The sequence below is a fragment of the Trachurus trachurus genome (assembly GCF_905171665.1).
Source record: "Trachurus trachurus genome assembly, chromosome: 19".
Lineage (NCBI taxonomy): Eukaryota > Metazoa > Chordata > Actinopteri > Carangiformes > Carangidae > Trachurus > Trachurus trachurus.
Window position 1 is genome coordinate 19,767,704 of NC_139913.1, and position 26,909 is coordinate 19,794,612.

Here is a 26,909-nt window from a genome sequence, read left to right on the forward strand (position 1 = left end):
ATATTTTAATTGTCTGTCAAGCTGGGTCAGAGTCTAGCCTCTTACAAAGACACACTGAACGGCAGTTCAATAAGAAGATTGATATTACCCCCAGATCAGACACTTAGTTTACACTGAAATAAGGGGAAACAACTAGCTTCACTCTGTCCAAAGGTTACAAGAACACATTTAACTACTTACCTTAGACTAATTCAGAGGTTCCATTGCTTGTTTAGTTTGTATAAAGACTGGAGGGTTAAAATGTCATTTTATGATTTTTGGAGATGATAGTAGGTGGATTTTGTCGGTTCAGGCCAGAGAGAAGCTATCTTTACTATCTTAAAGCTAAGATATGCTTAGCTAATAGGTTAAAGAGATAGTAGCATTTTTTTTAAGTGGGGTTGCATGATCTACAAATAGCCCATAAGTTCTTTAATTGCAGTAGAAGACTCTCTGCGCTCCTCCCGTTAGCAACGCCAGCCCATAGCCCTGCCCAGAGATTTACAACATACAGTGTTGTGAACAGACCCAAAGAAACGGCCTATTTTCGCGGCCTAAAAGAGGTTTTACCTGAAAAAAAATACACAGTTCCATTGTTCGCTATAATATAATTTTTTTCCAGCCACTCAAAGTGCAGGAAAAACTCTGTTTTTATTTGGCCGTGAAAACAGGCCATTTCTTTGGGTCTGTTCACAACACTGTACGTTGTAAATCTCTGGGCAGGGCTATGGGCTGGCGTTGCTAACGGGAGGAGTGCAGAGAGTCTTCTACTGCAATTAAAGTACTTAGGGGCTATTTGTAGATCATACAACCCCACTTTAAAAAAAAATGCTACTATCCCTTTAAGTGTATTTATCAATGTGTTTAACAGTTTGTGTGACTAAACTGACAATGATTTTAGTTCCCGATTCTTAACTGATTGACTCAAGTCAATCTGTATTCAATTTTCTGTCATAGGAGAGAAGTCAGTAAATACCCACAATTAAAAAGCTGAAACCAATAATGTCTTTGGCACTTTTTCACAAAAATGATCAAATTTACTGATTAAAAAAATGCCAATTACTTGGTCAATTGAGTTACTGCACATTGCACAGGCACACACTATAAAATGAAGCACTGACCAGGCGTAGTCGTCGGTCCATGGCATCCAGGTGTGGCTGGATGAGGATGGGACTCAGGCGGTCCCTCACCAGGGATTCTGCCATGAGCATGGACAGCTTGTATTCTTCCTTAGCCAGCAGCTGCAGACGCAAGTGGGTCGACTTCCTGACCCTGCAGAAAGAGAGCAGTGGGAGAGTAAATGCAATGCAATGCAATCCCGTGAATGCAACAAATCACATGCAAATCCTGCTTGTGTAACTCAAGCAAGATAACGTTGTGGGCAATTAGGAAGTTTAGTAGCCTCTCAGAGATTACTATCTTTATCTCCTTTTAGTCCTTAGGGATCAATAATGCCATAATACCCCTCTAATCAAGCGACATAAAATCCCCACAAAGAAAGCCTTACCTGCAGCACTGAGTCAGAGGCACCAGGATGGACGTCTCGTCGTGGGAGTGTTTTCCAAAGCTACAATAAAAAACAGAATCACAAACTGTGCTGAATGTGATCACTGACTAGTAGTTTCATTCTTCTTGTGCTGTTGTACAAGCGTCTGTTTGTCTAGTGCAATAGTTGTGCATCAGCTTATGCAGATCTTATCATGATATACTTCGTTTTTATATAGAAGAGGCATGTTTTGCTGTCCTGTATACTACTACTACATTCGTCATGTATTTATAGATGCTTATATAATCATTTAAATAATAATAAACTGCTTGAAAAAAACATGATATATAGGCAACATATTATCTGAGCAATAGTTTTCTGCTCAATATTACGCACTGATTTATTATTATTGCATATAAGCTAATTATGATTAAATATATAGTTTATGACTTCTATATGTAATGCATTAAAGGACTGCACTTCAATACTGAAGTGTTTTAAAGCCCTCGATCATTCCCACTGCATCTATAACTCAGCAGCCAACACATTAAGGTTATTAAATCTTCATGTCAGTCAGCATCAGTGTGCACAGCAACCACAGGCATTTTCCCCAGGATAAACTTAATGAAATAGACACCATGTTCACGATACGAGCATGTTGTGAGTTTATTTGTGTAACTTTCGCCTTTTTTGGATTTTAATATGGATGTACAAGTGTATTTTAACATGGATGTACAAGTGCAATTAAGTTCTGAGTGACAAATGATGCAACAAGCTGTGCCTCACCCTCTGCCGTTGTCTAGATGAATGATGAAGGTCTCATTTCCAAACTTTTCAAACGTCTCATAATGGTGGCGATCCATGTTCCCTGTGTTGGAAAACATGAAACTATTCAGGGGACAGTATCGTCCTGTAACAAAGGACATTCACCAGCCTGCATGCATCTGTAGTTAAACAGTGTGAGGCATGCTAACTCACCCATGAGGAAGTCAAAGACGGTCATGTCCATGATGTCCAGCAGTCGTGTCCCACTGTCATATGGTGGAGTCTGTTTGACCTCCTCGCAGTAGTCCGGGTCCACCTCCCATCTGAGCATTTATCACAAAAAAACATTTTGTTCACATTTCTAATCTGGTAGTATTTATTTCATTTATTCATCTGCTTTCCAAAAACATCAACACAATCCAATCTGCCTCCCTTGTTTCTTCTTAATTATCTTGTGCTGTGCAGAATTTGGGAAAACAAGTAAATTGTGACAAGACTGCATTTAGTGTTTATTTGCACAGAAGGATTTGCACAGTCTGTTGTGTTGTTTTTGGATGTGGGTCAGCTGTGACACACGGTGAACACATCACAGACCTCTTGCTCAGCTCTCATGAGTTATTGCCTCTGCTAACCGACGGCGAGTGTAATAAATACCACCAGATAGTTGGACTCCACAGTGTCTGCCTCTACTGAGTGTCTGTGAATGCATCACTGTCTGAGTGTGGGATAGATTCCTTACTCTGCCTTCTTGCGTTTGTGGTAGGAGCGTCTCCACGGGTTCCTCCAGGTCTTGCGCTTGGCGAGGGCCAGGTCTGGAAGGAAAGCGGCAAGGGAGCCCTCTATCTGGTCTGGTTTACCGCACAGAGCGTGTTCAGTGGAGCAGTAGTACGAACACTCGCCGTAGAAACACACGTTGTTGGCTGAGAATCACAGAAAGAACACACATTGTTATTTCTGCTCAGTGAGACCACTGAGAATGAAAAAGTTACATACAGTATATATGTATATATAGTATTTACTACATCATATGTGTTAAATATGTTATATGTGACTTCATTCTTTCTGTCCTTAAGGGATTCACACCAGATACATTTAATGCCCAATTTTGTACGAGATTAAAATTACCTGGGGACGTTCAGTGGCTTGTATTAATTGCTGAGATTGCCAGTAATTCTCCATGTGTATAATATGTAAAGTAAAAAGTTGCATCGCTAATTAACTGTCGTGCTTTAGTACAAGCTAAAGTCCCCTGATAATACTAATCCGTTGCAAATGAATATCCCAGTAATTCAGGGCACAGAACTCGCTTTGCTCTACATTATGAGGAAACCCTCCATTTGGTTCGGACTACAACTTCTTCAAGTTGAGGAAACTGTGCCAAGGTTTTTTTTTTCGACTTTGTCACATTGTGCGTTTCCTTCTGCCTTGTGGTGCAAAAAAAGAACTGGTAAAGAATTTGTGCAGCATTTTCTTTTTGTCTGTTCCGTGGGTGTAAGCAAAATCAGTTCCAAGATTTGATCTCGGTGAAACTTTTCCTCTCGTTAATGTGTCTCTGAAAACCTGGAAGCCTGCACCCCTCGGTGTACCTGGTGAAATGAAGAAGGTCCTCCAGAGCTTTTTGTCTCGTGTCATGTCTCTGATCTCCTTCGTCATGTTGACCAGCCTGCCGGCCACGGGAGGGACGCGCCGAAAGTCCAGGATCCTGCAGGACGGAGACAAATACAGAGGGGATAAGCTCTGGCGTCACAGGAGAGCAGAGGTTGAGGCTCCCCACAGGACGCCTGTTTCACAGTTTGAACTAACGGGGGGAGCTCCGAGGGAGAGACAAGGGGCAAAGATACTGTGTGAGGTGAAGTGAAGGCTACAGCTACAAAGAACAGGAAGTTAATTGCTGATGCGGGCCACGCAACAACAAGGTCATATATAACAGAAATGATACACATACAGAACTTGTATTGTGGCTTTCAGACTCACTGCTTCCCAGGCGATCACTGTCTCTGTCTATCACAAATAGATGTCCATAAATCTGCTTAGAAACTGTAAAAAATATAACTCCAGAATCACTTTTCCTTCCATAAGTAGAGTGCAAACAGAAACTGCTAATCTGGCATTACATTTAATGGTCGTGATTTAGGAACATAAGCAAAACAAAACAGTGGCTCAAAGTGTCACACCCTGTAGGACAGAGGATAAATGTAGGCAAAATCTAAAATATGAATCACAAAGTCATGGATACAGAAGGTTTGTTTGCAAATGAGACAGTTTTAAGGTTTAAAACTGAATTTAAGGAGTAATAATGGTGATAATAACAATAACTCACAGTACTGTTTTGGGGGGATGTTACAGTTTTTGAGTTGTCTGTCCTGAACGGGTCACAACAAGGACAAGCTATTTGTAAATGTAGGCAAAATAAGATGTGACCTGACATGGGACTCAATCCCACAATCTCGCCTGATCCGTCCCCCCACTGGGCTAAAGACCTACATCCAAGTGGAAATACTGTCGTCACGCAATTGAATATCACTGTCAACAGGGGGCACTGTGACATAAATAATATAATACCTGCCATTCACACCGCACGGCGGTAAACCTCGCAGCGGTTCGGCTGTGGCTGTGACTCTACATCAGACACATTTTAACTTCCACATCAGTTCAACGCCCTTCACAATGTAAATTCTCACCCATCCTGGGGATTTATATCAATAGTCCTCCTCTCTGTGGGACTGTGTCTTTGCATGATTTTAATATCTATGTGTATGTGTGTGTCCATTGGGGGAAAAATAAGGTGACTTTTTACAGAGAGCTTGTGTGTCTGTCTCCCTGAGTGCGTGCCACATGCCTATTTTATGCATGTGCAGCCGCCTACCATCAATACCATCCAGCTATAACATCAGCACAGGCTCTTTAAAAATTGATGCCCCTGACAGCACCTAATGGCCAAAGCCTGAGGGCAGAGAGGCACAGGAAGAGCGGCTGAGATTAAAAATGGAGGCAGCAGAATGAGGAAAAGAGGTAGAGAGACGTGGGAAAACCAGGTGGAGACAGAGAGAGAGAGAAGAAAAAAAGGGGGGGACAGCCATTAATCGAGAGCCCCTTGTACAAATGATGCCATCAGGTAGCTTGGTGGTGGGTGGACGGAGACAGACGCACACAGTCATGTCTCTTTCCTGCTCGCTGGCAAACAGACAGAAGGACACGGGAACAAGTGCCACACAGCGTGGTTTGGCCTGCTGGGCCTGGGCCTGCTGCCACGCTAAAAGGAACAGCTAGAGCTGGCTTCACTTCCCTTTGCCACACACACACTTTTAGCCCCCCTCCCCCAGGTAAACCTTATTCCCATGGTGCCCACGTTAAGCTTGGTGATATATTCAGGTTGGGACCGAAATGCCTGTGCATCAAACAAAAGCGAGAATCATCACATTCACATATTCCCAGTAGAAAAATGTAGAAGACCCCAAGTGGCTCTCATGAATATGGAGCTATATGCTTTCATATTTTAAGGTCATATTGTACCTTCTATTGTCTTTATATCTGCTGACTACCTAATGCAGCGATGCCAAGTGCACTTCCCATTTAAATCTAATCATATAATTAATGAAGCTTAAAGCTGTGCAGCCTATATAATAAAATACAGCGTCTCTTTGTGGGTATGTGCACACGCCCGTGCAAGTGCTGCTTTAAAAAGAGTGTGTGTCTGTGGGCCCCCTGGGAGGCAGTGTAGCCTAAGTCTGTGCACCAGCAGCAGCAGGAGCAGCAGCAGCAGCAGCAGCAGCGGCAGCGGCAACTCTGTAGCCAGGCTCTAATTTAGAACAGACAAAATAAGGAAAAAAAAATAAAGCGCTGCTTTTGGCAAACCCTGCCTGGCTTATATTTAGAATGGGCACAGGGCCTTTCATGCCTTTGGTTTCCTCCTCTTCCCCTTAACCCACACATATGCCGGGAGTGTGTGAGCGTGTTTTCATGTGTGTGTGTGTGTGTGTGTGTGTGTGTGTGTGTGTGTGTGTGTGTGTGTGTGTGTGTGTGTGTGTGTGTGTGTGTGTGTGTGTAGAGGAGGCCCAGATGTGTAGCAGACTGGTGTAGAAAGCTGCTGCTAATGCAATTGCTGCTGAACTGTGTCATTGTGCCTGAAGGAAAAGCAGATTCAACATCACATCCCTCCATGGGCCCATATGTGTGTGTGTGTGTACTGTATGTGAGCGGATGTGTATGTGTGTGACCTCAGTATCACCATGTGTCACCAGCATTCGCAGCACAACACCATTCCTCCGCTCATAATTACGTGCAGCCACAGTGACATCAGCTCCACTTCAAAGCAACACGGCTGCCGAAACTCATCGGCCTCTCTCTCTCTGGTCGATCAGAGACCCTCACGAGGTTTTCTCTTTTCATTAAAGTCTCTCCAAGCAGGCGGGCCCAGCAGGCTGGCCATAAAGTGTTAGCCTTGTAAAGGCAGTGAAGTCAGAGAGCATGGTGGTTAGCTAAGCAAGGAGGCTGCAGTCATTGTTCAGTCAGATGCTGGCTGCGGGAGGGAAGCATTCATTCTCTATGACTCATGGCCCTCCAAGAGCTCCAAGCCTCTACTGTACGGGTTCCCAGCTCACACTCACTGTGCTTAAAAAATAAATAAAGATGAGCCTCTGAAGGACAGCAGCAGTGAAAAGGAGAAGCAAACGTAGAAATAAACATGCAGAAGGAGTGCTTTGAAGAGAAATGGTTGTGCCTGCACACATATACTGAACAGCACTGTATCAGTAACGCTATAGCCTATTGATCACAGATAAGCTTTACTGTAAAACTGAGGTACCCAGGTCGAGCCACTCAGGTCTGCTGTTCTCCAGGGATTCTGCTCCTCCTGGGTGGTTAATGAGCCGATACCAGGAAAGGCAAATTAGCAAATCGAGGGGGGAATGGTGGTGGGGGGCGCAGAAGCAGCAGGATGTTGCCCACCCCTGAGTGTTTGGACAAGAAAGAGTTAAAATAGGGGTCGAGTTCAAAACGTCTGTGACCTCCACTGCTGCCTGGGGGCATTTATCTTTTCAGAGCCTGTCATTTAATAATACTTTAGTTAAAAAAGAAATAAAATTGCTACTTCAGTTTGGTTGATCTATATTCAGCTTCTGGTTTGTGTCAAATCATCATCATTAGTCCGTTAACGTTACACCACCAAACGCTCCCTCTCTTCCACACACACACACACACACACACTGAACAGGCTGGTTTTCACCTACTTGTCCAGGTGGAAGGCAGCGATCTCGGCGTTGTGTCTCTCGAAGTCGGAGAAGTAGAAGAAGTCTGGAGGCGTCTCCTGCTCCCGTGTCTGCCTGCGTGGACACAAGGACAAAGGCTTAGAGGTTACGTACTGTATAGCTACAGTGCAAAGCAGAGGTTTAGACAGTCAGCATATGCTAAAGGCACAGAGTTACATTCATAATGCAACATGTTGAATTAGAGCTGCAACTGGAGATTGTTTCTTATTAATTATTTGGGCTCTCGAACATTGAAAAATAGCTGAAATTAACATGTTTTGCCGCAAAAATATTCAAATTACTTTTGTAAAAAGACAAAGAAAACCAGTTAACAGTCACATTTCATCATTTCTGTCTGAGAAATGACCAATATATTTACATTTTTTAATTTACTGCAGACCAGCTGATCAATTGATCACTTATCATTTCATAATAAACACAATGCATACCACAGGAATTCATCATTCCTGTATACACTGATACTGCTGCATCGTGACCCAAATCTTCAGTGCAACTTCACATTCCCGAAGACGCCTCACACCACTGCAGCCAAGTCAGTGATAAAACTCTGCAGCTTTACACCCATGTACCTAATACTGTGAACAGCATTTGTGAGCAATAACCAAGACGCAATAAACTAGTGTCCTTGCCTTGGAGGAGGAGAAAAAAAAGGACCTCCTCAGAGTTAGAGTGGGTGTTTTGTGGGGCAACATGGAGGGAGAGGGACAATTCAAGGTCAAAGACTTCCTCCTCCTCAAAACATCCACTCCTGTTCTCGATCTGTACCTATTTCTGTCCAGCTCTGATCCTTCCCCCAAAAAACTGCTTTTCACACACATTCTGCCTTAAAGCTCTTACTGGAGGGAAAAGAGGCTCTTAAAGGCTTAAATCCCAGAGCTGATGGAACACGGGCCAGGACGGGGCAGCACAGACAGGACGGCCGGGGTAAAAAAGGCAAAGTCAAAGGAAGAGGAGGTGAAAAGCCTCCCAGAGAAGGTGCTGCGTGTTTGAAAATATGTAAATGTCTTTGAAAAGTACAAGCGTTTCCATCATCAACATTGCAATCTTTCTACAGAAGAGCTGCATATTTTAGCCATTTTTCCTTTTATCCTCTCTGCCTTTCTTTCTTTTTCTTTTTCTTTTTTATTGACAACAGCAAATACTTTCCAGGAAGGCAGCGTGTAATGATTTGGACTGCATTTCTGTTTCAGCTAGTTGAGGGAGGATGAGAAGAATGGAAACTATCTTGGCAACTTCTCTGTCTCTACTTCTCTTCACTTTATTCCCTCCGGATGCCTCTCACTGTTTATTTCGCTCAAAATCCTCTATCTCACCTCTTCTGCTTCTCCCTCTTCCCTCGCACAGAACTGCTTCTTTTCTTTTTTTTTCCTGTGTCCACTTGCTTAACACTTTATATCTGTCCGCCTCATTCTCTTTCTCCCTGTCTCTCTTTCCTTTTCCATCCTCTGCTCCTTTCCTCAGCTGGCTGGCTGATTGTAACTCCACAGCTGCGTGGCTGACATTTGCACTAGTCATTAACTAACCCAACACGGAGCCCAGAAACACACTCATCTGCTAAAAATCCCTCTATTTCCTCCTCTCTTTATCACTCTGGTTCTGTCTTTTCCTCAAATCTTTCTCCATCCTCTATCTTCCTTTCAGCCTTTGACAGACAGCCACATACAAATGTGTGGCCGGGTTTGACCATAGTGAGCAAAAAAGTGCAAAAACATGCTTTGAAAACAGTTTAGGGCTCTTTAGCTCGCATTTCTGCTGCTGGCAACTGTGATCAGCATCAAAAATTAACATATCCAGTGTGTCAGTGGTGAACTATTCCTCCTTTTTTATGTCTCTCAGCCTCTTTCCTCTCCTCTCCTCTCTCCCGCTCATCCCTCACTCCCGAGTGGCTGTCGAGGCTCTGCCAGTAAAGGCCGAGCGCTGTCTGTTGATTGTATCGCTCTCTTCTTCTGGATAGCCTCGCTTCAGGGACACAGCTCTCACTCTACATCAAGGAAAAATGATACTGACTTTGAAAGCGGAGAGCGGTGTCTATTTAAACCAGCGCTGCTCAGCACCACAACAAGACAATATCATTCAGTCTAGCATACGAAGTGACTACAACTGTCTTATTGATGGGGACAGTTGTGCAAAGTCAGGCCCTGAATTTATTTCCTGCCGAATGTCAGGAAAATTAGTCTCCGATGAATAAATCAGCCATGTTTCTTAGGCAATGTGATGTATAAAAGTTTGAGATGAACTTTAGGGAAGTGAAGTGAGCGTGAGGTGGAAGGATTCAAGCTGAAAAATTCAATGACGATGTGAACGACAGCCTGCTTAGAAATGTATGTCTAACAACAGCTGTGTGATGGAAACTTCAAAGTTTTATATGCTAAGAATGAGAGAAAATCAGTATAATAAAACATAAAACACATGCCAGAAGCTGCAGGTTAGCTTAGCATAAAGACTGGAAACAGGTGGAAACAGCTAGCCCAGCTCGGTCCTGAATCTGAACTCTGTTTACCAGAACCTCACTAATGAATACGTTTCATCTTGTCTGTTTAAAAGCTGAAAAGGAGAGAAAGCTTTTTTTAATTAATGAACCTTTAGTCTAAGATCTTTTCTGCATGTTAACTGGATGAGAACGGCAACACGGATGCAATGGTAATTAAATCAGAATAATTGGTGACTAATGTTTTTCCTGGATTGGACACACACAAGGCAGTGATGGTGGAACGAGCTAGACTCGTTCTTGAAAACAGGCACCTCTAACGCCCTGACACTCCTAACTCGCTCCTAATGAGCACTTGATTTTCTTGATCTTCTTGCATTTTGTCTGAAAGAACATTTCAGCACTTAGTGCCTCCTTCAAGGTCTCTTTCTGTTCTGACTTGTGTGGGTGTTGTCCCTCTCCTGTGAAACACTTTGAATTGAAGATTCTGTTTAATCTAAATGTAAATGTAAAAAAAATTGTCTTTAATTTGACCTAGGTTTTACCCTAAAAACATGATAACACAAATCATGATTCATCTATTTTTTAATTCACACTCCAATAATAGATAATTGATTTTTTGAGTGGTTTTACATGTTGGGTTAAGCAGTGGTGTCTTAAGCTTTGAGCTTTAGGGCTGCTGGTGTTTTGCCTCCAGGCTGAACCTTTAGATACAACAGACAAGACAAAAGTAGTTTGAATGACAATAGGATTAATTGTCAACGCTATAGAAAAAATGTCAAACCTATAGGATTATTATGTAACTGCCACCAAGCAAAAAAAAAAGAAGAAAAAAAAAACTCTCCTGGAGACATGTCAACGTCAACAATTAACTTTGACATTTGAGCGAAAGCATTGATCTCCAGCATTCCTGAGATAATCCAATAGAGTAAAGAAAGACAATCTGATTAGGTTCACAGGAGAAGAAAGCACACAGACAATATGTCTGATAGCAAAGTCTCACTTGGCAACATTTCCTGACCGTGCTGACTGTACAGGAGCACGGCCGTGGAGGTTTCATGCAGGATAAGCATGAGCAAACATTCTACTGCAATGATTCATGGCCATTCGACCTTAAAGAAATCCACAAGCATACCTCACATGGTGCTACTACATTTCTGTCTCTATAGGGGAAAATACCACAATAAGCCGCTTCTGCCCGTGCTCCTATTCTTCAGCTCCGACAAGCACCAAAAACACGTCAGTCAAACGTGTTTACGTGAGCATGTTCTGTGTCACTGTTTCTGGATAATGGCACGACCGTGTGAACACGAGCGCTGCGTTTGCATCGCAGAGAAAATATTCTGTGCCTGTGGCCCCGGCTCGAGATGTGGCTCTCTGCTCTCCACTGAATGCCAGCCAGGAAGCAGGAAGGCTGGATAATTACCGTGATCCACATCCAATTGAAATGTCAATAAAGTTATTTAGAGCATGGCATGACGCCCCCCCTCCCTCCCCTCCTCAACGCTGACCTAGAGAGAGAGACGGAACAAGTGAAAAGAGGGAAGCGAGGAAGAAGCGAGGTAAGGCGAGGAGATCAATGTGACAAAGGTGCTGCACTGCAGTGAAACAGAGACAATAACCAGGGACAAACTACAGGAGATTTGTGCTCTTTGAACTTAACAAATATGCAGCTGTTCGGCATTACACTACATTATGTCTGAATCCTCTAACAGCAGCACCTGTGTTCAGGCAAATCTGAGCATGTTGTGATCAAGCAAACCATTAGGGGCTTGTTGTTACGAGGAAGCTGCGCTGTCAATGCAAGGCAGAGGGAACATACATAAATGCATGACCACATAATAAAGTCTATAAATGTTTGAGCACACAGTATGCGCTAAGCTCGGAGAAAACAGAGAGGAGGGCAGAGATGCTGGTTACTCAACAGCTTCTCGTCCCTTTCACTTTGGACTGCCTGGTTGAGCTTAACCTTTAAAATATTTACAAATCCACGGCGGATTTATGCTGAATGATAAGTAGAAATCTTGCAGCGGGCCGCCAGGAGAAGCATACATTTATTTTTCCTCCTGCAGCGAAGAGTGGGACCTGCCAAATGCTGATCTGTATGTACAGAAGAAACTGTATATTTTTTTAAGGAGATTTGGTGGCGCCACTACGGCCGTCTGTCTGCACCAACATCGGATCCTTTATCATCGGCAGCAGGTGAGATGTACCGAGCCAAAGCGCGCCCACAGTGACCCCGGCCCCCGCCGTAAACACACAGTTTACACTGGGGTGGCCAGACAGTTTCTTGGCTCTGCTCCCCGCTCCGAGGGGCCCCGGCAACCACCGTGGCAGCGCAGGTCTACAGCAGCAAACACACAGCGGTGGGAGAATATAAAGGTGAGTGAGAGCACTGCATCTGGAAAATCTACCTGTGCACATACAGCACATAGCTGACCTCTGCAACGCCAGCAGGAGAGAGAGAGAGAGAGAGGAAGGAGGGAAAATAAGTAAGAGGCATTTCCTTCTGCCCTGGTATTGACATCAAGTCAGAGAGAGATATCTCACCTGAAGCTGCAGCATAAAACACACTCATCAGATGCACTGTTATTTGTTCAAGTTTCTTTACTTTCAATGGAGGTAAAGAAAGTGCCATGCGCACTCCTACACAGCAGCAAGAGTTCAGCACAGTTAGAGCAGAACATTAGACACCTCGTCCCTGTGATGGGATGGAACCGAGCGGTAACCTCCGAGACTGAGAGATGAAGGCAACATGTACCAAACCTGGATTCTTTGAATGGCTGCGTGAAGCCGGCTCCAAAAGTGAGTCAATCGATTTTAACCATGTTAACTTAACAACAGAAGTTTTTAAGCCTGGTACAAAAAGTGGTTTTGGTCTCTACGGCTGATTTCTTCCTTTGTGAGAAGTTCTCAGGGGTGAATTTTTGTATAACTCGCTAATTTGAATGTTGTAAGGGCTTCAATTTCTGCATAATTTAGAGCGGTGCGACTTTGAGTGACACTTGGGTAAACATATGCATGCCAGAAAAAATCTTGGCCGCACAAAGTCTTGGCCCCTCCCCTTTTTGGATTAGCTGCGATCTTGGCGGAGTCAGGTATTGGCAAGATGGCGACACCGGAGAGGCTCACTCTGAGCTTCAAAAGCTCTCCTCAGAAACCTGTTGGCGACATCGTGGAGCCGACGTCCATCTTTATTTATAGTCTACGGATAAAACCATCATAGAGCAGCCAAAGTGTTCCTGTTTCAGCATTTAACTTCAGAGACTTTCACAGGGAAAGCAGCACTGCTCTCTCACAAAGCTGGGGAGGCTCAAAGTGCAGCGGTGGCCAAGATATTAGAACTTTGAGTTGCTTAAAAAGCTCAGCCTCCCTGGATCCTACATCTCCCATAATGCAATTTAATAGCATGTTTTATTAGATTTCTCCTGCCTGGTAAGTATCCACTTCGTTTGAACTCTATGCTCCAGTTTGCGAGACAGACTTTCTCTTATAAATGTGTCGTCTCCAAGCCAAAGACCTGCAGACTTTAATAGACTCCCGTCCAAACCACAGAAGAAATTATTAGATTTTTTTTCCCGAGAATGAGAAGCTCTTCTCCTGATGTGTAAACCAAATCCTTTGTGTACGTTACAATGTCTTGTTCAACTGGCCAGCTGTGACACATACATAGAGTATGTTTAAAAAATGCTTCTTCTCTTTTTTTGTATCCTCCGCTGCTTTATCCTTGTTGTAAAATTTAACTTGAGCATTCCTGGGTGCTCACACTCCAAATCCTTGTTTCCCTTTTTGAATACAAAGTTGCATCCCAGCGGCTCCAAGTCATTCATCATGAAGAATCCAGAAGTTGTGACAGCTCAACATTATGCACAAAGCATTTCAGTGAATTCCTTCCACACAGATGAACATAGTGTAGTGTGGCTTTATTTTCTCTCACTTCTGAACGCTGCTTGCTCATGCTCTTGCATCCTCTGATTTATCTTGAACTGAGCTGAAATATGGAAATGAAACATTGTCAAAAATGTTGTCTCCCTCGACTTTGTAATAAGGGTGAATATCTGATCCAAGGTGATGTTTAATAACCCAAATGTCACTGTGTCACTGTGCATTTGGGCGTAGTGCAGAGAGGATGTTTTATCTGGTTTCAAAGTCAAACTGCCAATCGATCACCATAAGCCTTTAGCTATAGTCGTAGGCCACAGAGAAGAGGGGAAGCAGAGCGGAGGAGTAAAAAGATATGCTGTAAAATATAAAAGGACAAGGGCATCCTCCATCCCCAGCGGGTGCCCACCAAAGGGCTGACTCCACACACTTGTCACACATCATCTGTCAAACCCACGGGCACGGCAGAGTGCGTGCAGGCTCAAACACAACCTGTGAACACACACATCTATACGTCCTATCAAACTCTACTGTGCACGCACGCACACACACACACACACACACAAGAGGGAACAGCTTGAAAGAGGTTTTATAAAAACCTCAAGAGGGGGGTGTTGCGCTGTGAGGAGGCAGGTAAGCTTTAAATGCGAGAGGGTAAGTAGTGAATCCCACCTACGGGTCAAAAACACCGCCATCATCAGCACCACGGGGAAAACAGAGATGAGAGGAGGCAGTACATTGTTGTATCTCAAGCATAACGTGAGTGAAAGCTGACCTTTGCAATGACATTTGATAAATTGAGAAAAAAAAGTCTTTTGCAAGCGCTTGAGACGGGCGCACCTGCACGTTTGTGTCTGACGATACGTGACCGTGTTTACCGCTGTTCGCTGCTACAACCCTCCTCCGCTGTAATCTGATGTCTGCGTCGGCCATCGCACGCACAAATGGGAAAGTGTGACAGGTTATTTGGTTTGAGTGAGTGTCAGCGAGTGTACACAGAGGTGACATTTTTGTATGTGAGAGCGAGAGGATATAAAGAGGGTGGAATGGAAAGAAGGAAAGAAAGAAAGAAAGAAAGAAAGAAAGAAAGAAAGAAAGAAAGAAAGAAAGAAAGAAAGAACGTAATCCACATGAAAGAAGAGAAAGGAAAAAAGGAATGACAGAGTGTGGGAAGACAACGGCAAATGGTGAGAATGTAAGGGTCAAAGGAATTAAGGAAACATTGGTATATAAAACAAAGATGACAGAAAGAAAGAAATGAGGAATAAAAGGAGGAAGGACGGACAGAAAAACAGAAAGAAGAAAACAAGAAAGATAAAGAAAGAGATTGGAATGAAGTTAACAAAGAAGGAAATGGAAAGAGTAAGAAAGGAACGTTTTCTTTGAGGAAGTAAAGAATAAAATAAGAGAGGAGAGGGAGTAAGTAAAAGAAGACATCTTTACAGGTGGAAAACAGTCAGTCAGACATCAGGCTGCTTCCTGACCGCAGACACATTAGCACCCAACGTGAAAACCACTCACACACTTTCATTCTTTATTTGGATCATTTAGACGCTCAGTTCACTGAGACGTGTCTGAAAATCATCTCAGATACTTTTTTCTGCACTGACAATATGAGAACTAAACATGAAAAGAGTTAGCTCACATTTAGCACATTAGCTCCGGCTCTGAGGACCCCGTTAGGTCAAAGTGCGCTGTGTGCAGCCACAATGCGTCAGGTACTAAAAGTTTTTAACTGGCACACCACAAACACCCAGGGGCTCTCTACATAACCTTCACACTGTGATCCAGGTGTGTGTGTTGGTCCTCACTTTGTGTGTGGCTTGGGTTATGTGAGGTTTTTTTGTTGTAAGTGTGATGGCTGTCATAGCTCCCCAGGCACTGCCATGCTCTTCATCCTCTTCTTCCTCCTCCTCCTTTACTCCCTTACCTCTTCAGATCCCAGGCCTGACATACAGAGAGACAGCTGTTTCCTTCCAGCAAAGCTCTCTCTCCCTCTCTCTCTCCCAAAAATGTGTGTGTGTGTGCATGTGTAAAGAGAGAGACAGATGAGGACAGACACACTGAGTGAACAGGAGCGAGCCACAAATATGCACATGTAGGCAACACAGAAGAAAAAAAAGACACACACACACATACTGGCAAGTGATGAAGGTATAAATACACACAAACACGCGCATGCACACAAACACACACATTGCAAAAACCAGCGTTACAGCCTGACTCTTATCTAGAAATGAGCTATTCTCCATGAAGAACAGCTATGTATTCATGTTCAATGTGCCCTCCTCCTGAGACCAATTTATACACAGCCATGATTCACATACAGCACAATGTGTATGAATAAAAACAATGTCAATATATTGAATTATGCAATTGAGATGATTTTTTAAAAAGAAACTACATCCTGTTTAAGTTTAGCCGCAGTGTCCTCAGGGCCAGCACCATGTAAATGCAGCCATCCTGAATAAATAGCCAATGCCTCCAGAACACAACAGACTGGAGCCACTTCAAAGAGGCCTGTGCTTTAGCAAAGAATAGTCCTAAATGAAAATCACTGAGCAAAACACAGCTATTAGAGGTTTAGCGTGTGGCAAGACACCATGAAGAGTGTTAGCTGGTGGAGGAGGAGGAGGAGGGAGATGCTGGAAGACTGATGCTCAGCAAGATTCTTATTGAGAGGCTTTTTAGTTGACGGCAAGAGACGAGGGACAGAGAGGTGAAATGTGTGCGTGCCGTGCACTATTAGTTTATGTCTGCAGGGATTTGCATTGTCATTTTCTTTGCATTAAACATGGAAAGGCACGAGCATGTAAACACACACAGAGGCTGAGTACACAGTAAAATCCCCAGCAGCTACAATGCTCCATCCAGTCTCCTCTTCCTCCTCCTCCCGCCTGAGCTGTTGTCATGTCATCCTGTAAATATCCCGGGCAGATAAACAGGCCATAAAGATGAAGCCATCATCTCAACATAATCTGAGACAGATATACCGCTGCTTCTGACAGCCAGCTCGATCTCCTTATCTGTACAGGATGCCTCTCCCCAACAGTACACGTCCTAATACAGCACTGCCTCTCATCTCAGCACCTCTATCTTCCTTACTGTCTCTGTAAGTCTTTCTTTATTAGAAAAAAAAGCAGCAGCCCCAGTGCCTCTGTCTGTGAGCCTCTCTCTCTCTCTTTCTCTGTCCATTTGGATCTCCCACTCAAAAAAAAACCGCCCAATGCTTTTTTGGGGGAAAATGTTTTTTGTGGTTTGACTGGACCAGAGGACTACCGGTGACTCATCCTTCCAGGGTTGGGAAAAATATTCATAGAAAATATCCAATAAGTTCTTATTTTGTTTCAAATGCATCAAAGCCAGAAGAAAATCAGGAAGGGCTCCAAGTTAATTAAACTGCCTTTGATTATAAAATTGAGTTTGGGAACACAATTAAGCACCGCAAAATGCCTGAAGCCATCCATTCCACCTTGAAGGTGGGATGGATGGATGGATGGGTGCATCAGAGTCCAGTGTGAAGGGACATAAAGTGATGTAAATGAGATTCATAAATGTCCATGTTAATGGATAGATGAATGAAAAATATCTGCTAAGCGATTTAAATATTTCAAGGTTTTTTATTTCAAGTTAAGTTAAGGAGAATGCATGCACCAAAAGCAAAAAAATAAAACATGACGACATGATAAAACACATGCACAAGATTGGAACTCAGTCTTGTCACAGAAATGTAAACATGCATAGTTGAATTCTCATATAAGCTATATAAAAGGACAACTGAACTGTTTTCTAATCTGCATTTCTTAAGAAGAGGGGGATTACGCGTGTGTGTGCGTGTGTGTGTGTGTGTGTGTGTGTGTGTGTGTCTCGGTGAGTGGGAAGGAGAGATGATGAATTTCCCCCATACAGCGTAAAAAGATGATCCTTTCATTCACCATTCATTCAGCTTTCAAACGAATGACATCAATGATCGGTCGGCTCACATGAAGCTGCTCAGGAATGCAGCATACAGGTCCGCATTCTGACCAAATAATCACATTATGCTACACAATTGAAAGCACTATGAATATATAGGGAGCTGAATTATACCTTTGAAATGGGTAATGTGTATTGTGATACATATGTTTTCAAATAAATCTTTTTTTTAGTGCTTAGAAATGAGTTGAGGATTAGATAATGTAGTTTGAATAAATCATAGATTTTTGCTGTTCTGCACATCGAGCGCTAGCTTGAAGACAAACCACCAATTTCTATAAGGAAGCAGTTAACCGCTCTTTTCATTTACAATTTAATGTTTCCAAAACGTAATTTCATGATTGTATTGACCAAAAATGTTTGGAGCCATCCATCAAAGCCATGCTAGCAGCTCTGGAAGCACAGCGTTGGTTAGGGCTAAATGTTAACATGCTCAAAATAACGATAATGCGAGCTCATTGCTCATGCTAAGGAGGCACAATGTTTAATATGTTCACTTAATTAGCACTGATACAATGTTTCTTTCAGTCTGGACTTTAGTGGCGGACCAACAGACAGACCACTGTCGAACCACAGAGCCTTACCACTAGCTTGGCTACAAAACTAGCCGATGGGTGTAATTGAACTGAAATGATACAAAGTTAACATAACGTAATTCCTTGTTTTTTCTGCAATTTGTCACAATAACCACAGACCAAGATTTCCTACATATTCTTAAGTGAAATTACCGGTGTATCATAACTGCAATAATAATAATTACAGTTGACTGATTTTTATAGTGGTTGAAAAGGAAATACAGTAAAATAAGTTTTTTTTTTTTTTTGCTCTGAGCCAGAAACACATTGATTGGTTTAGTTAAACCAAAATAGACGAGAGAGAGAACCTACAATATTATTACGAAGCCCCACTTGCTTGATGTATGTTCACCATTTCTGATCAGGGTTATTTATTTGCCATTCAGCCTCGCCAGCTAGCAATCTGTGGTTTGGCTCTGCCTATTTAGGTTTAACCGAAGCACTAAGATTATATCTACTGCCCTCTGCCTCTGAGTATCATTAGAGTGACTTAAAGTCAAACCTGCTGCTTCATATTCTAGTATCCTACAACGGTGACGCACAGTAAAGAATCACAGTTTAAGATGGACGGTGGATGCATCATCACATTCAATTATCCATATCTGTAATTGCTGCATATTTGACTTCATTGGAAGTGCTTCAAGTGCCCGTTTATAAATAGCCTCTATTCAGAATGAGAATCTCTACTGGATGATTAGGGGACAGACTTGGCTAAGACTGATTGCTGTGGCCTTTCCAGAGCTATTCTGGCTGTGCTGAGTGTGTGCCTTCCACTCAACATTGATCTATCGACCCACGGTCCAGTAAAACCTCGCTCAGACCAAAAGGTGAATCTCATTTCTAAACACATGCAACAGCAATCCGGTCGCACACACAGACAGCAACGGCCACAGCCAAAGCCCATGCGCACACTCACACAAACACACAAACACACAGACACAGACTAACAAGCATGTTGATTTTTGATGACAAGATTGATGTAGCTTCTCTGAATTCTCCTTGCGTCAACAATAGCCAGCCACTCTCTTTCTCCAGTGTGTGTGTGTGTGTGAGTGTGGCTGTGCACCACTGAACAGCTTTTGTGGGCCTTTGTGACAGCATTGCAATCACCACAGTGTAATTGGAATTGAGCAGCTCATCCATGTAACCGTGCAGCTCGGTAGGTGGGGTTGGGAAAGCGATTGCTATCGTTGGCTATAATGAGATGCAGGTTGATGCCTCAGGGTTAAAGGTTAGCTACAGGAGGCATCACTACAGTATATTCATGGAAAAGAAAATCCTCACGTGCCCCTGTCAGGTCAACCAACACAAAAAAATCCATCAAGATTAAGGCTTCATATATTTGATCAAAATTTATCTTTTAATAATTCACTTTTTTTTCTTTTTTTCCAGCCTTATTAATATATTCATTATGACATTTTTAATATGAATAATTGAAGAGGGATTCTCATTCCTGGAAAAAGTGTAATCCTAAAGAGAGAGAAGTCAGTCTCTTAAGTTTCAGGTTTCACACTCCACACTCATAATTTTCTCATCATCCGTAAGCTCACTCACCTAACGCTGAGCTTTCCCCTCCAGTGTGCAGCAACAAAAGCTTATGGCCGTGGCCTTAATGTAACTACATACAGAGCTGCTTCTTTACAGCTCTGCCATGGCCACTCTTTCTCTCACTTTATTTCCATGTTTCACCTTCCCTTTTGCTCTCTCTCTTTTGCTCTCATCCCCTCAGGCAGTCAAGTGTGCAGAGGGTAGCCTGCTTTTATAGCTGGGTATTTACAGTGCAGATGTGTCAGGTCCTCAACCCAATGCTTTGTTGCTCCAGTAACATTATTCCCTCGCATGACTTTGTGTCTGTGTTTTTTTAAGGCTGCATTGATTATGCCCATTGAGCCACAGTTCAAATGTAAATGAATATTCATGGTTTGCTACAGGAAATTTGACTGTAGTCTGACAATATAGCAGCCTCCAGCTGTCTGTAAATGTGTACTTTGGCAAAATCTTTAAACAAAAACAAATTGTCGAAAATAGTTTTATCACTGTATTAACTGCTTGTATCTTTGTTGATTTTATTTTGCCTCTCTGCAGTGAGAGAGAAAGATGACAGTCAGACGGCCTTGGGCCAGACTTGATCCCTTGCCTCTGTGGTTATGACTAAACCCAAATATGTCAAGATATAACTTTGAGAGTATTTTTATATAAAAATCTCTCTCTTTTTTTGTTTCTTTGAAATGGATTATACGATTAATCATAGACATATTACATCCATTCCAATGTGATATTAAATGACAGGAAATCAGACATACTGTACCCAGTATCATGGGACAGAGGTGTGCATTATCCCTGTCTGGAAAAACTTGTGCTTTATAACTAGAGAATGTGGTTAAATACTGTTACTGCTCCCGTACTGTATGATATACAAAACATCACATAAAAGGCTAAGAAATGTAAACTTGAATGTGTTGTAGTGTGGTAGAGGTTTACGTGTAATGTGGAGTTTAACTAAAATATGTTTAAATTTGTAAAAGCATGGCCATCTTGACTGCTGAAATGATGTTTGAAGTGATGGGTTGGATGTTTTTGGATTTCATTTCTTGCGGCGTATTAGTGTAGGTATTAAGATTTAAGTATTTTGTGGATGACATGATATTTTGTACACACAGTGACTGAGCCTCTCTTGACAACCCTTTGAAGCTCATTGGGGTGTCCCGTTTTCACCTTTTCTGTTATCATGTTTGTATGCTTTTACTTATTTTATTCCAATTTGTGTGAAAATGAATTGAAATGGGTGAAATGTGACTTAAATTCAATGTATTTGATAAACGCATATTGCTTTTGCCTCTCAGTTTTATTCTCATATCTTTCACTGTAGCTACAACCCAATAAAATAAACAGATGGAATATAAAGAGAGAATAACTCAGTGGACAGAAAATCAATTGGCAACACTTTTGGAAAACCAGTGATTTCCTAGTGAAAGGAACATTTAGTTTCTTCATCTTCCATTAAAATGAACTGTATAGATTTGAGTTTTGGACAAACAAGACGTATGAAGATGTCACCTTGGGCTCTGGAAAATGTAAGAGACACCTGGGCCCAATTATGATAATAAAAGTAATCATAGATGTAGCCTGGCTAAAATATACAGTATACTTGCAATGACCATATGAAATGTAATATAAAATCGTTTAAAGCAAACGGCAGAGAAGAGGAGAAACTCTCCGACGTGAACACATAAGTGCCTGAGATGAAACCCAAACCAACTGTTTTTTTCCCCTCCCCGAACAACAATTACTGCTAATTATCAGCTGCTCTGCTCTCCTCACACTCTGCCCTTAGCACTCTGAGCACGTCGCAGATATCCAGCCGCTCACTTCTCAGACCATTCTTCTCTGCGTCTATCTCCTTCTTCCCCTGCGCACGCACGCAGCCCTCATCTGCCTGTAACCAAAACAGCACAGGAGGATGCCAGGGTGTCGCAGGGGCCTGATGGGACAGCGTGAGTTCTGCCGCTGTTCATTATTCATGCCCGCCCTCCTCGTCGCAGTTTCCCCTTCTTTCTTCCCTCAATCCCCTCACCCGGCCCTTTTGCTCTCGCAGCGTGCAATGGATTTATTAGAAGGTATTACCGAGGAGGCCCTGGTGTTACTGTGCTTACATCCTGATGGACACAATGCAGGAAGGAGAGAGGTGAGAGTGAGAGAGGAGGAGGAGGAACAGACAAGGCAGGAATAAACACAAGCACCACTTGTGAGAGAAGACAGGAAAGAAGAACAAACACATTTACTTTGAACTATCTACCTGCAAGAAGACAAGTGGGTATGTTTTAATTTACCAATGCAGTGTGGACCTCTTTTTGTGCACTATACCTGCTCTGCCTTGTCTCTTTCTTTGTCTGTAAATCCATCCATCACACCTTGCATGCACTTGTCTCTCTCCCTTTTAGTCTCTTACTGTTCATGTAAAGTGAACATGCCTGGCTCACCCTGACTGAAGCCTCAGGAGAGCAGTCACCTATGGGCTGCGTTTGTCACCGCGTTGCATCACAGCAGTGAAAGTTGGGCAGTAATAGAATATCTTAATGCCAGAGACTGTTCATTCCAGATTATCTCTCTCTGTTTGACACAGCTTAATGGCACAAACACACTCTGCAGACAGGCCTGGGCACTATTAATCTTCCTTTGAGAGAGTGGCCCAGTCACACACATGCACACGCGCGCATTCACGCATTCCCTGAGGCGGCAGGGACGAGTCAGCATGATTAAGTGTGTCACCGAACGGGCATGTGCACAAATGTATGAATGTGCTGTTGCATTTGCATACATGTCTCTTAGGTTTGCCGTTCGTGTGTGTGCAAGTGCATATTAGTGACACGCACAGTCGCACACACATACACACATGCGTGCAAGATGCTACATCGTGTCGTTCGTGGCATCAGAAACGGAGCATGAAAGACACGGGCCTTTTCCTAAGCTCATCAAGCTCCTCTCAGAGCTGATAGGCCACAGCTTACTGTACCAGCAGCACTCACTGCTACAAGCTACACTACTGAGAACAAAGCCGAAGCTCTATGGAGCACCGCACAAGGCCAGCGCCATCCAAACCCCAGAAGAACCTCTCCATCGCGCCGCTCATTGTGCCGCCGACTTATCAGGCCATTCCTGAATAGGACCCACTAATAGAATTATGAGGAGCGAATGAAAGGAGAAGAGAATGGCGGCGATGTTTCTGTTGAGAGCCGATTCATTTCCAGAGGAGGCGACGGTCTTGTGGACATATGTTGTAGCCATTGTGCAGACTCCAGTCAATAAGGCCATGGCTGACACTAAATGAACTCCCAGGCACAGGGTAAGAGCACCCGAGGGAGACACATCCACATCTGTGATTGGAGAGCAGGCAAGAGACAGAAAGAGAGAGGGAGATGTGAAGTGCAGGCAGTTCTCTATCCAGTGAAGTTTGATGCTGAGTGAGCAGGTGGAAAAGAAGAATTTGAAGTCGCACACACACACATACATACACACACCCAGGCTACCAGCTGTCTCCTTCCTGCGCACACACACATGCACATCTTAATGCTGTTAAGTGTACAGTGATGCGAGTGAAGAGTGTGTGTGTGTCCCCAGGAGAGAGGCTGAGGCCAGAGCAGGCCGACTATCTAGAAACAGCTGGACATGGAAGATTGGCACTGGTACACGGCAGAGAACCTCACACCGGGGTCGTTTAATAGTTTATAATGCACTAGTGTCCTGTCTCACATTATTAACTCTGTCATGAAGTTTTTAAGGTCATTTTAAATACATTTACAGCGTGTACGCTGCGCAAAGAACATCTGTTTCTCAAATGTGTTATGAAAAAGACATCTCATTATTAAAAAATCGAATTAAGAACCAGTTGTAGGTGGGGGAAAAACTCGTATATGTTGTTATAATTTGAGTGCAAAATGACAACTCACGAATACCGCTCATCACAAAGTAACTGCTGGCTCAGAAATTAGATTCAAACTCAAAAGGACAAAAAAAAATCTCCTCACAGCAGGTTCAGACATCTTTGCTGAGTCCAGCTCCCTCCCTGAAAAGTGTCGGCTCGCTGCTGTTTATTGGACTTCATTTTGCATTTTGCTCTGGTGTTTTCATTCATCAGCCCTGTGTGCTGAGAAGATTCCCCGCTAGCATCAATAATTTAGGCAAATAAGGCAAATTATAGCATCTCAATTAGGAGAGGGGGGGCAGCATGTTCTTCTCCACTGAAGCCATAATTTGTGACTGATACGACGGGTATATTTTCAGACAAAAACATGTTTTCTCATGGAAATCGACTGACTGAAACGATTAGTCATTTTCTTTATATTTGATCATTTTTGCACCACAGTCCTCAATTGTTTATAATACATACAGACTGCATTTATATTACTCAGACACACACAAATAGCTCCACTGGCAACTGTCTCCAGCTCTAAACTGGATGGATAACAACATGTCTGCACTTTAAGCACATGATCAGGTTTTATATGACACACCACTGCCCTTGGGGACTTGTGTATTGGAAATGTAGTTACTGTATCCAGACATTTCAAGGAGCCAGAGCCTCTATGAAGGCAGAGCTAATCTCATTGGCTGAGATTAGCATCAGTGGGCAGAGCTGGAGCACAACAGTTGCTGAGTTGATGAATTACATCCCAAACTGAAACAAAGAAGCAACAGTAATAGAGGAAAAATATTGCTTTTATATGATGTTCATGTTGGGCTGAAACTGTTTAGTCTATGAAACACCAGAAACCAGTAAAAATGCCCAGAGCCATTTTTCACCCAACTTTTCTCCAAACTACAACGGCAAACGATTCTATTAACTATAATCTGAGATCAAGAAAAGAAGCAGATTGAAACATCTGAGAAAGGTTGATTTAGAAGGAAGTGTTGCTGGTTTGGTTAACCTCGGCTGAAAGGAAAGCCTTTGAGAACAAATTGCATTTTGGTGCAATTTCTGATACAGATCAAATCAAAAAGAAGCAGCCAATAGTCATATATTGAATTTCCACAAGACATTATGGTCTCAGTAGATGCTTCACTTCCAGTAACATGTCTTATCTTGTTAACAAACACAATGCATATTATGAACACAGGTGCACTAGGCAAACAGAGCGCACACACTCACAGGAGCAAGCATTATCATGTGCACGCATTTTACTCCTCCTCTTTGTAACACTACACCATGTGTCAGAGCAAAGTGTGTGACACACCTAATGTGCATCCATGTGCAGCTTCACACTCTACACATCTCTACTGCTTGCTTCCATCTGCAGACAACACTAATAACCTGAAGCAAACAGCAGAAGAGCGACCCGCTTTCACTTTAGAGGGCAGAGAAAACGCAAAGGAGAGTTGTGTTCTTGGAGGTATGTGGTGACTGAATAATATAGCCCCCCAGAGCCTTCGTGTGATCTCCAAATGGCAAAGTAAGTATGGCCCGGCTACATGTAGATGCCATCAGATTGCCTCTGATTGAGGCTGAAGTCATCCCTCTCCTCTTCTTGTCTTTCATGTTGGCTACATTAGTGACAGGAGAGTAATCAAAGCTGCCATTAATGCCTGGCCATTTCCTCTGCCCTTGTCATGCAGGCCCACGGGGCAGGACTACGTTTCCACTGGACTGAAGTACAGAGTGGGGGGAAAAAGCGGCTAAAACCACCCAGCTAATGGATTTTCCTCATTTCCTGTGGCTTTGGACTTGAAAGAAAGAAAGAAAAAAAACCCACGATGTTGGTGATGGTAAGAGTAGTGATTTGTTAAGAGAGATAATTTAGAGACTTAAGTTCTTATCTTTTAATCAGCATAAAGTGAAGCTGGAAATGTTTAATGCAGTGCATCAGGCCATCTTATACTATGGCTGGCTTTTAATGTGGGACACCAAGTTCAGAAACCGGAGAGGTCTTGCTGTGTGGATGCTAAAAAATATATTTTTACACAAATTATTGGATCAATGGATGTCAAACGTTATGTGAAATTTGAAAAGAAAAAAATCTATTCGATTGGATTTTGTTAAATATATTCCATCTTTTCTGCTCTGCACTATCAAGACATCAAAAAGCTGTTATCTGAAAAGAAAATTTCAATTACATCCATAATGATGCAACAGGTATAATGAAGCAATAGTTTGATACAGTATTGCAAAGTCCTTTCGGCATTGCAGAGACCATGGATTCACTGTGCCTGGGTAAACAGCTGGCACCGGTCTAAAGTGGGTCAAAAAGGTTAAGAAAAATCTCTACCAACACCTCTCTGAAGCTTACAAAGTAACAGTTACTCCATATCCAGTATGTCCCCTTATATTTCTGTTTTTGTTTTATCTCTGAAAAAGATGTTTCCACCTGCTTCTTCATGCTAATACAGGCTAAACTAAATGCGTCCTTGCTGTAATATTGTCATTCTTGTCCAACTCTCAACACCAGAGCTGAAATTGTTTATTTCCAAATTATGTTCAACAGTTCCTTTTTCTATATTTGCTGTAACACCTGCTGCATCATCAATAGACACGAATAACAGTCCTTTCAAATATTCTTGTGCTGTGCTATATTTGCTTTGCTGTCATTGAAATAGAAAAATATACTCACAATAACAAATTCAGGCATTTGTAATGAAATATTCACTAACATTTTGAGGCATGTAAGATAAATACAAATATATTTTGAGTTATCTTTTGAGCATTTTGGAGGCTCTGTGGTTGGGACAATGCGTATGTGGTTCGTGCTGTACAAGGTGAGCCACAGGGGAACCTGTATGTGACTATATTTACATTTAAAATGTCATTAGAATGGGATTAAAGGTTTTTTCCCCTCTGAATTCACCTGTACTGCCTTGCCTCATTCATAATGTCTGACAAAGAGGACTGAATTAGACATGAGAAGATAAACCATTCATATATCCGTTAGCAACGATCCATTAAATCCAGTTGAAGTGGCTCATTCTGCCAGGCAGCACCTCATCCTGTCTGCCTCCCACTCACTCGCTCTCTCTGTCTCTCCATCTCTGACTCATACAGCACACTACAAACAATCAAGGTG

At 42.7% G+C, this 26,909-nt stretch overlaps 1 protein-coding gene across 1 annotated transcript in view; it reads right to left on the reverse strand.

Annotated features, from left to right (window-relative positions):
- The window catches only part of fam20cb (FAM20C golgi associated secretory pathway kinase b), a 49,672-nt gene that overhangs the window by 1,893 nt on the left and 20,870 nt on the right, over positions 1 to 26,909 (reverse strand). Inside the window, exons 4-10 of the mRNA XM_083994358.1 lie at positions 7,459 to 7,551; positions 3,817 to 3,932; positions 2,970 to 3,150; positions 2,444 to 2,553; positions 2,252 to 2,333; positions 1,487 to 1,546; positions 1,101 to 1,251 (exon numbers count right to left, since the gene is read on the reverse strand). Coding sequence (XP_083850484.1) covers positions 1,101 to 1,251; positions 1,487 to 1,546; positions 2,252 to 2,333; positions 2,444 to 2,553; positions 2,970 to 3,150; positions 3,817 to 3,932; positions 7,459 to 7,551 — 793 coding nt within the window. The remainder of the gene's footprint in view (positions 1 to 1,100; positions 1,252 to 1,486; positions 1,547 to 2,251; positions 2,334 to 2,443; positions 2,554 to 2,969; positions 3,151 to 3,816; positions 3,933 to 7,458; positions 7,552 to 26,909) is intronic.